This window comes from Fusarium tjaetaba, assembly GCF_013396195.1.
Source record: "Fusarium tjaetaba strain NRRL 66243 chromosome Unknown NRRL66243_c0000500, whole genome shotgun sequence".
NCBI lineage: Eukaryota > Fungi > Ascomycota > Sordariomycetes > Hypocreales > Nectriaceae > Fusarium > Fusarium tjaetaba.
In genome coordinates, this window is record NW_023501696.1 from 1 (window position 1) to 10,416 (window position 10,416).

Below are 10,416 nucleotides of genomic sequence, written 5' to 3' on the forward strand. Positions count from 1 at the left end.
ATAATATATATTATAGCTATCTATCTCTAAGTTACCTTCTTTATTACTAGCTTAAATATAGTACTTAGTAAGCTTATAGGCTAGATACTTTAATATACTTTTTTTAATAAAAGATATATACTACTAGTTAAAAAACTTTTTAAGCTTTTTCTTATATTTAGAGAGGGTTTTAAGTAAGTCGCCTACTACAGCGATAATTCGTTTATTCGATGACATTTCGAAGTGCGATTACATGAAAGTCTTTTAGAAAGAAGTCTATCAAAAGTAACTGCTCGTTGTGAATGTGAAACAGAGATGTAGAGACAAAATGTGATTAATTGACAGGAAATCCCCGGCAAGGAAACCAAGATGATGATAATAGTTTCAAGAGTTAATCAACGACATAAGGACCTGCTTGCTATCTGCATATATACTCTCAGTCGTTGCTACTCTCGCGATCATACCCAAAGCAGAAACTGCTTCTCCAAGTCAAATGCGGAGTGGAATATGTGGTGATCAAGTTTCACATAAAAATCTGAGGGATTACCAGCCCACTCTTGCAACAAAGTTTCGCTTTTCAACTTTACTAACCATCGGCTCGCGTCCTGTCCATTTTAGGCAGGTTTACTAATTTAGCTTGATTTTGACAGTGCCCATTTTTCGATTCTGGTCCAAGGTGGCCAATAACTTTTTTGATTCGGAGATTGTCCCAGAAAAGTAGGTCTGGGTAATTTGATGTACTATATGTGCTGAACATTGACTTTTGGGAACGTCCAGTCGATAAATCGCAAACCAAATTGCATTAGAGGGTGAATACTCTTCGTAGGTGCTACTTTCGCAACAGTTGTGGTTGAACAAGACCTGCCTCCCCTCAAATTTGCAGTCCGCGAAAAGAATACACCGACAATGTCAAAGCCACGATATGGAGAGGCGAATCCTGCCACAGATCCTTCAGCATTAGGTCGCCCATTGAACCTGCCCTTTTCCGGGCGAACCGCCAAGAACAGATTTATGAAGGCGGCCATGACAGAACGGCTGAGCTCATGGGACCCAGTGGACCTCAGTAAACGAGGCATACCGACTCCAGAAATCATCAACGCTTATAAGTGGTTTGGCCGAGGCGGTATCGGAATCATCTTGACAGGCAATCTCATCGTCGATGCCATCAACATCGAAGGCGCAGGGAATCTTATTGTCCCACCTGATGCTCCATTTCAAGGGCCCCGATTCGAAGCATACCAGTGTCTCGCCAAGGCTGGCAATCATGATGGGAGCCTGATGCTTGCCCAGCTTTCTCATGGCGGGCGTCAGGTCCAGGACAAGTTCCAGCCCGACCCCGTCTCAGCTTCAGATGTTCATCTCGATAAAGAAGTATGGGGCATGAAATTTGCCAAACCACACGCTGCCAGTCACAACGAGATCGAGACCATTGTTGAATCGTTTGCCCATGCAGCCGAGTATCTCTACCGCGCCGGCTTCGACGGTTTTCAGCTTCATGCGGCTCATGGCTATCTGCTATCTCAATTTCTGTCGCCCAGGACGAATCACCGTACCGACGAGTACGGAGGCTCTGTCGCTAACCGTGCCCGTATCATAGTAGAAATTGTCGATGCCATCAGAGCCCTTGTTCCGACCTCGACTGGCTTTGTCCTCGGTATCAAGATTAACTCGGTAGAGTTCAGTGATGAGGGCTTTAGTCTAGATGAGTGCGGTGAGCTGTGCGTGCTTCTCGAGCATGAGTGCAAGTTTGACTTTGTTGAGCTTTCGGGCGGCACGTATGAGGACATGGCATTCGAGCACAAGCGCGAGTCGACTAAGCAACGAGAGGCCTTTTTCCTCGATTTCGCTGAGACTATCGTTCCCAAGCTTGAAAAGACCAAGGCCTTTGTCACTGGGGGCTTCTTGACCGTCCAAGCAATGATTAAAGCTATGGATGTTGTCGATGGTATTGGACTGGCCCGTACCCTCTGTGCTGAACCGAACTTGCCCAGGGACATCTTGGCTGGAAGAGTCACGACGGGTGCAATTGTGCAGAAGATTGACAGGCAAGATTATGGATTGACAGAAACGGTAGCTGGAACGCAAATACGGCAGCTGGGAAGAAATCAGGCTCCAATGGACCTGACAGACGAGAATGTAGTCAAGGCATTCCTAGATAGTGTATCCAAGTGGGAGAAGGCACTGGAAGAAGATGGGGATAAGTCAGAGGTATATGGCTATGTCGACGTGGAGGGTATTGAGTTGCGTCCGATGTCCAGCGGGGATGACACGAGTAAGCTTTAGCTGAGACGAATACATAGTATATGTAGATCAATCAGTGTTCAATTTTGCCAAATTCCTCCCATCTTCTGGTTCAATTCCTTCATTTCACCATGAACCTCGTCACTAGTACCTTGGTTCTGTGGTCAGGATACGACGCAGGAGAAGAGAACATTGCGAATATGTCGTCGTTCATGTCTGAAGCCTTTAGCTACTACTCCTGTCTACTACGAAACGCTGAACCTAAGTCTCGTTGTCAATTGTGAACACCACTCTTGACGAGAACTCCTACATCCAAATCGATGCGATAGTCTCCCCTCTTCTCGCTTATCATGATTGTTACGCTACAGAATGCAAATTGGCTTGCCACTGAGATGGGGCTCCTAGCAAATGCGGTATGGCACCTAATAGTGATGGAATGTCCTACTACGCTAGCCCACATTACGGGGTCCAAGCCACTTGGCACTAGCCCAGAGGCAATTCTCACCTCGGCTCTTCGCCGGGTTGGGGATAGCTGCCCTCGGGTCTTGTCCAAATCGAGCAACCAATTGCTGGCCAACAGTCTGCGGCGATTTACAGTACAGTGGTGCCCTAATCTGGGTGGGACCCTTACCCCGGACTTTATTATCTTTGCCACAGGTTGAATCCAGCTCGGAGGAGCACAAGCTCCCCCACCAGCCCCATAGCCGCATGACCCATATGATGCTTGTCCCCTAGCTTTCGTATAGCAACAGCAGAAGAGAGCATGCAGTCAGACAACTAGATAAGCCCAGCGGGAAACGAGTACTGATATTTCTCGATCTATTGCATCTTTGAACTCTTCGCGGCCATACTTCTGGTCCCAGCTGTACTGTTCACACCTGTTCTGCTCTACTCTATCTCTCTGTTTCGACCATACACCGCGGAGAAACTAGATCCCGATCAGTCGACATGGTCAAGATCACTATTCTTGGAGCTGGGTACGTAAACAATACCCCATTGAAGAGTCCCAATAAAACATGCTCACCAGTTTCTCAGTGTGACCGGCATGATGGCCGCGGCCACTCTTCCCCGAGACTACAATGTCACCATCGTAGCCGAATACCTTCCTGGAGACTATCATACCAAGGAATGGGCCAGCCCTTATGCCGGTGCTATCTGGGTCGGTGTCCACCAATCATCACCCCGCGAGCAAGCAATGCAACTTGAGGGCCTCATGGGACTCCTCAGGCTAGCTGAGACGAATCCCGAGTCGACCGTACGCAGAATCGAAATGACTGAGATCATGGATCGCGGCAGTAAAGAAGATGTCTGGTATGCCGGAAAAGCCCCCAACTTCCGATTCATGTCAAAAGATGAGTTGCCTGAAGGTGCTCTCTACGGCATGAAGTATACTACCGTGGTTATCACACCGCAAAAGTTCCTTGTCTGGCTCTACGAGAGGCTTCAGGCCCGTGGCGTCAAGTTCAAGCGGGCTCGTGTATATTCCCTGGCAGACCTCAAGGGAATGGGCCATGATATTCTCATCAATGCCTCTGGAATTGGATCTGAGAATCTCAAGGATGTCATGGAAAAGAACTTGACCCCTTGGAGGCTGCAGTGTGTCGTTGCCAAAGCTCCCGTCACGTACGACCGATTGTTTATTCGCCGAGGAAACAGAGGGTACTACTCAACCGCATTCTCACGAAAAGACGGTACTGCCTACGTTGGAGGTGTTTTGACCCAGGATAGCCGTGACCTTACCGTGTCCGAGGAGCAACGCACCAATGTGAGTACTTCATCCTTGAGCGACGCTCCAGTCTTGCTGACTCGCGCTATAGATCTGCAAAAATGCCCACCTTAACCAGCCCGATGTGTTTCCATCCCCTGATCCCAAGGACTGGCCCATTCTCTACGATCACGTAGGTATCTATGCCACCATGGACCCGCGCAGCTGTGGCGTGAGGTGCGAGCGGGAGGTCTTGGATGGACAGAGAGTTGTTCATGCCTATGGTCAGAATGCAGGAGGATACGTCTATAGCTTTGGTCTCGCTCGTGAGGTGGTGAAGCTCACCCAAGACCACTTATACGAACTCCCAGCGACGGGTAAGCTATAGAGGATTCAGGCATAAGGACGATGCTTTGATGTAGATGCAACCGACATTTAGGCAAGCGTCTCAGGAAATCTGTATAGTATCTCGAAGTCCTATTGGAATTGTAATCCTTTGCGATGTATATAATGTTGTACTCGGTCCTCTGTATCTGAAAATGCGCCGCTCGCAGATCTTCCAGAACCATATGTTGCGGTTGTCACGGGATAGTGGCCTCCTATAGAATTCACTTTAGTTGTGTATTTGATGTTTGAGGCTTCATTAATGCTGTGCTTCTCCAGCATACGTTTAGCGCCTTTGTTCTGACGCAGCTGATGAATTGAGGAGGAACCACCATTTTTGTATTGTCTTGCCCTCCTAGGGCTCAATGTTATAACCACCTAGACAAGTGTGACTGCTTCTTGGGAGTCCATGAATACTGCTACATTCGCAAAGTCGTCGCTACAATCGAAGGTGATTGTCTGACCTTTCTTCATTACCATGACGTCTCCCTTGCCGAGTACAAAACTCTCGCCGCCTTGAACCTCCATCTTGATTGTACCCTCCGTCACAAAGAGAAACTCGTCGACAGGCCATACCAGAGTATCCCCGCCCTTCTCCCTCAGCATGCCCACCACAACTTTCCCGTCCTCTGACCTGTAGATGATCGACTTGGTACCCGCGTACATTGGAAACGGCTCTTCAGGGAACGAGTCCCAGCGGCCATGAGGGACGGCCTGGGGATCAGAAGTGCCAGTAAGGTTTCCTTTTGAGGCTGGCATGTTGTATGATGTTGTTTCTGTTGATATGTAGAAACCTTGGTCGGGGTCGGAGCCGGTCGAGTAGTAATGAAGAGGCTTATGTCGTCAGGGAGAAGTCCTGGAGCTTCAATTGCTGTTTGGGCTTGTTCAAGCAAAAGAAGAGCCGGCTATACAGCTTGAGGTTAAGAGCAATTGTATCACTGCATAGTAACATTCCATCCCTAACTTTATATCAGCATGAGAGGAGAGCTCGCATTTGGGCTAACATAGGAAATTTATCTCTGTGTCACGTTTTTAATAAGCTATCAGGCAAGCAGGATTACCTTACGTCAAGTTAAATGTTCACGTGCCCGCTAAGGCCGGCTGATATACCCAGATTACATGATGCATATCGTTATGTTGCAGCTTATCAAGGCTTTCCTATTTCAGCGGATAAGCGAGCTCAGACTCAATGGGTATGTCAAGTGGGGTAGTCTGCCCACAAAACACGTACAGCGGGGTCTTGGGACCTAAGCTTACAGGGCAGTACCTTAGCCGAATCACCAAAGATGCTCACGTACCTTTGTACCTACTGTATCTACGTCTTGTAATAAAGCCTCTGTATAGAATTTGCACAATTTCATATAGATAATTACTGTCAAATCGTTATGTGGATAAGTTCTGTTCTTTTACAAAAACAACTTATCAAAGTATGGCAAAAATTGCGCTTGTCGGTGCTGGGGATGTAGGCATTGCCTTTGCCAAAGAGTTCTGCAGATCAACTCACCATATTGTAGTCCTCACGGGGTCCGAAAAGTCGCAGCTCAAAGACATCAATGTCGAAGTTCGTCTCACCGACTACAGCACCGACTCCCTCCTCCGCAATCTACAAGATTGTGATGGCGTTATCTCGACGCTGAGTGGTCCCAGTGATTTCTACATCAAGGCTCACTTAAACATCCTCGAGGCTTGCAGTCAGAGTGTCCGGTGCAAGCACATGATTCCCTCTGAGTGGAATATCAACCTTGAAGATTTTCCGGATCTGCCAATGTTCAGCGGTCCGACGCACGAGGTGGTCCGCAGCAAACTGCGATCTCAGCAGGATGTGAAATGGACCATGATATGCCACGGATGGTTTATGGAATATCTCCTGCCTCAGCAAAAGAACCCACTTCGCGAGATTGGGATCGCTTGGGCTATGAATCACCAGAAAAAGGTTTTTGACATTTACGGAGACGGCTCGCAGCAAGTGACCTTGACGACTGTTGGCGATACAGCCAGGGCTACACTGGCCTTGATTGCCGACAGCATTGCAACTAGGTCCGAAATGCGACAAGCTACGCTTCTGGCTGGAGAATCAATCACTTACAAAGATCTCTTCGAAGTTGTCAAGAGGCAAGACACTACATGGCAGTCGAGGAGCGTCACCTTGACGGAGGCCGTGGATCAGCTCTTGAGCTCTTCAAACTCCAATAGCCCTGATACGGCAATGCATCAATTGAGAATTCAGGGTTTCACAAGTGCAAACCATAATCCGAAGGAAAAGGTCCTGGGTTGGGGCGTGGGGCCTCTTACAGGATTACATCCGACGAGTATTCAGGAGTTTCTTGATGAAGCTGGACGCCTTTGAAGCGTGAGAGACTCGAAAGTAGTATTAGGTTGCTCGCTAGGCTTTTGAATGACTCTAGGTGATCAGAGTGAATCCAGTTTATCATATGCCCTAACGACCAGATCGAGGATCTGTTTTATAGCAAAAGATTACAAAGTCAGAGTGTGAACTAGTTATGATACATATAAGGTCGTCTGCCAGCCACGAAGCCAACGGTGTCTTGAGTACTCGTGCAGGTCCCCGTAATCAGATCGTGAGTGTTATCTAAATGACAGCAAGAAGTCCTACCCCGAATCAAGAATAGTAATTTTGAGTATGCTGGAATAGGTAGGCGGGACAAAACAAACTATCTTTAGGTGTGTTTGCAAAGCTTATTCTATTAGCCCAGACGGATGGTTGGAACAGGTAGTAAAGACTTTCCTTATTTAGGTTCTTTAGCGATGCTAACTTGGACCTCATCCCTGTTGCAAATTCATAATCCCGCTGGTAGACAATATCTCTGTTTCGGGCTACTCGTTGCATAGCTCAAGTTGGATAAGGAGAGGCATACACATTTGAGTTTATGCCGTATATCGTTGTGCATCTATCGCATTGTTGGTACAAGATCATTTAGCCCCCAATCGAGACCGTTTTTAGCCCTCTGGTTTGCCCAGTAAGGGGTAATTCAAAGCGGTAGCGCCAGTTATCAATACGAGCCATGCCTGGCAAAGCCCGTGGAACGACCCCGCTCTCTCGCTATCTGACCTAAAGCGGTAAATGCTTCTCCAAGTCCACGCATCGGGTAGATTTTGCAAGCTCTCGCAAGTTGGCCATTTTGGGAAGGCTAGGTTTTCACTTGCAGTCCCAAAAGATATCTGAATCTAACAGAAGCCAAAATTATACACCTTTGACACTTTTCGCATAATGTCTGTGAAAGGAACCTCTCGGCTTTGGCTGAAATGTTGGGGACTGTCGCCGCGTAACTCACTGTCCCTGTCAGACCAATTGGAACTAAATGCCTGTCACAGCACGGTGTAAGAAGCGCGTATTGGGCGCTTCTAAATACCAGGGTTTTCCCGTCTTAAATGGATACGGAAATATGCTTATCGGAATTACAAGCCCTAGCCTAGATCATAGGCCATTAGTCATTTCGATTGTTACACTCGGCAAGTTATTTGTTTTCAATGGACCTCCCCTTAATAGGCAATGAGTGTTGTCTTTCAACGGGTGTCACCTGTTGATGCGGAAGACAAGTCAATCCGCACTCCAACTTGCCTCACATCGGAACCATGCAATCCTCTGCAGCAAGCGGAGCATTCTGGAACGATACTCTTCAGTCCAACGAGATTCTCAAGGACTTAGACACTCAAGACACCATCGCTCTAGTTTTTTCTTTAGCTTTGCTACTGCTGTGGTCCACGAAGACTCATGGTGGACCACATCGCCCAAGCTCCTGAGCGACGAAACGAGCACGTCACATGAAATCACTGGCCTATTTCAAAATACCGAGAAAGACTGCATTGTATTTTGGGACTCCCAGACTGGGACGGCCGAAGGATTTGCTTCTCGATTTGTCAAAGAGGGCAAGAGTCGATTCAAGCTCCAATTGATAACTGCCGACATTCAAGAGTACGACTTCACCTCTCTCGCCGAAGTCTCATCTGACAAAGTCGTCATCTTCTTTCTTGCCACTTATGGAGATGGCGAGCCCAAAGGAGACTAATAACATTCAGGATCTCCAATACTAAATGAATGGCGTATTCCAACTTATCACGGCCTTCTCCCGCGAAGGGCAGCAGAAGATATACGTGCAGCATCGCCTTCGGCAGGTGGGCAAGGGAATAAATCGATTGATCCAGGCAGGTGCACACATATACATTTGCGGTGACGCTGCCAATATGGAGCGTGAGGTACACTCTACTTCGGTACACGTAATCGCCGAGCATCGTAGCATTGGACAGGGAGCTATGACTGATGTTCTCCAGTTGATGGAATTAGCAAAGTCTTATCAGGTAGGAACCTCCGAGCTCAAGCACGTTTATGGAATACGGATGCTAATACGGATGTTGATTACTCAGAACGATGTTTAGTAATAGGATTAAGTGCAGCAGGACAATGCACTCCTTATTAAGTATAGAATAGAAAGTCCACACTATAAAAACAACTAATATAATAGTAATTCTAAAGGTAATCAAACTGAATATAAAACGTTTAAAGTCCCTTTAAATTCAGCTATTATTTATATATATACGATTATCGTTTTAGCTTAAATATATCATCTTTTCCCTTAATCTTTTATTTTTAAAATAAATATATTGTAATTTTTAAGTAAAGAGAATTTAGTGCTAAAGCCTATGCTAGCCAAGCATGAACTAAAGGATTTAGCCCTTTAGAAAACCATGGCTCATCAATCGATGAGGTTGCGTCAAAACCATGCTCACCCTCACGTACAGCAAGCGTAAAGGTAAGATCTGGGTCAAGCTCCTTGATCATGTCCGCTAGCTTGATACTACCTTCCACCGGCACAACGGTATCCTCATTGCCGTGCCAGACAAACACGCCACCTCGGGGAAATCGAGCACCGTCTTCGATTTTGTCCAGAATAAAAAGATCTCTCCGATTAAAGGGAAATAACTCTCCATACTTGCCGTTCTGGATATAGCTGAACATCAACGCGGCACGTTGGACCTGGGGGTCTGCCGTAATAATGGAATCAACTTCCCCATTTTTCACCTTGGCCTTGTGCTCATCTATTAGGGTTGCTGGCATTTGCGGGAACCCAAACATTGGCTTTTCATACGCCTCACTGAAGTGACGGCTTTTGGCGTCAACCAAGGGGTAGGATGCTGTCACAGCTCGAACATCAGAGGCATGATTTAGGCCCGTAATGAGGCTGAGATAACCGCCTGCGCTATCTCCAGCCACTAGGATACGGGTAGTATCGACTTGAACGTTGGCTCTACTGCTGATGAATTCCGGGAGCTTGGTGCAGGTCCAGGTCAGGAAGTCATCAATGTCTGCAATGATTTCATCTATGTTGGCCTCAGGTGCCAGTCTATAGTCGCAGCTCACGATTACCGCTTCGTGACGTAATGCAAGCTGAAGATGCCAGGGCGCGAAGAAGTCTGGGAACAGACTGGAGCCAGATATAAAGCCACCGCCGTGGATTCGGAATATTATAGGCCTGGGGCTGGTTGGTGTATCCCGAGCTTGTTCTACTAACGCTTTTGGGACAAGGATGTGGCAAGCGATCTCGTGGCCCTGGACAACTTTATAGATAGTCTCGAAGATATCGAAATCGATAAAGCGGGAGAAATCATTTGGGTTGAATTGAGGCGCCATGGTGTTTGGTAAATCAGTGGTTGGTTGGGTTATACCAGCTTCAGGAATCGGGACGTTCGCTGGATTTATACGTGTGGCTGGCTGGGCCGTCGATGTGAGAGCCAGCCAATGAATAGAGAGTATATATTTATGACTGTATTGTACGGTGTATAGTGGGGCTAGGAATAACCAAGTACATGCTCTGTACGGAGGTCCCTGCCAAAAGTTTTATCCTGGCCCCCTGTCTATAGGACAGGGATCCAACTAATTAAAAGCTAGTTAGGTACTTCAGTACTTTACTCTTATCTTATCAGCCCTAGAAGCCTTATAAATTAGGCCCTAGAGCCTACTGTAACCAGAGGTTATAGCGCCTAGCCTACTATCGATAAGAGACCTCTTGTACTACCAGGTACTGATAGGGAATAGCCCCTGCTAGTGCTCTTGGGGCTGACAGGGGGTCAGGATAAAACTTTTGGCAGGG

At 47.2% G+C, this 10,416-nt stretch overlaps 6 protein-coding genes across 6 annotated transcripts; 4 read left to right on the top strand and 2 right to left on the bottom strand.

The window, feature by feature from the left end:
- Positions 1–885: 885 nt before the first annotated feature.
- Positions 886–2,262, top strand: FTJAE_13945 (oxidoreductase; the record flags this gene model as incomplete). Its single annotated transcript, XM_037347136.1, has 1 exon — positions 886–2,262. The coding sequence occupies one exon, from the start codon at positions 886–888 to the stop codon at positions 2,260–2,262; it is 1,377 nt and encodes a 458-aa protein (XP_037199031.1).
- A 906-nt stretch (positions 2,263–3,168) lies between these two features.
- On the top strand, positions 3,169–4,390 carry FTJAE_13946 (FAD dependent oxidoreductase superfamily; the record flags this gene model as incomplete). Its single annotated transcript, XM_037347137.1, has 4 exons — positions 3,169–3,197; positions 3,256–3,985; positions 4,038–4,302; positions 4,365–4,390. 4 exons carry the CDS (start codon positions 3,169–3,171, stop codon positions 4,388–4,390), a joined length of 1,050 nt encoding a protein of 349 aa, XP_037199032.1.
- Positions 4,391–4,687: 297 nt separating this feature from the next.
- Positions 4,688–5,068, bottom strand: FTJAE_13947 (uncharacterized protein; the record flags this gene model as incomplete). Its single annotated transcript, XM_037347138.1, has 1 exon — positions 4,688–5,068. One exon carries the CDS (start codon positions 5,066–5,068, stop codon positions 4,688–4,690), a length of 381 nt encoding a protein of 126 aa, XP_037199033.1.
- A 670-nt stretch (positions 5,069–5,738) lies between these two features.
- On the top strand, positions 5,739–6,656 carry FTJAE_13948 (uncharacterized protein; the record flags this gene model as incomplete). Its single annotated transcript, XM_037347139.1, has 1 exon — positions 5,739–6,656. The coding sequence occupies one exon, from the start codon at positions 5,739–5,741 to the stop codon at positions 6,654–6,656; it is 918 nt and encodes a 305-aa protein (XP_037199034.1).
- Positions 6,657–7,903: 1,247 nt separating this feature from the next.
- FTJAE_13949 (NADPH-cytochrome P450 reductase) lies at positions 7,904–8,337 on the top strand (the record flags this gene model as incomplete). Its single annotated transcript, XM_037347140.1, has 2 exons — positions 7,904–7,950; positions 8,001–8,337. The coding sequence occupies 2 exons, from the start codon at positions 7,904–7,906 to the stop codon at positions 8,335–8,337; spliced, it is 384 nt and encodes a 127-aa protein (XP_037199035.1).
- Positions 8,338–8,966: 629 nt separating this feature from the next.
- Positions 8,967–9,956, bottom strand: FTJAE_13950 (alpha beta hydrolase fold-3; the record flags this gene model as incomplete). Its single annotated transcript, XM_037347142.1, has 1 exon — positions 8,967–9,956. One exon carries the CDS (start codon positions 9,954–9,956, stop codon positions 8,967–8,969), a length of 990 nt encoding a protein of 329 aa, XP_037199036.1.
- Positions 9,957–10,416: the final 460 nt, after the last annotated feature.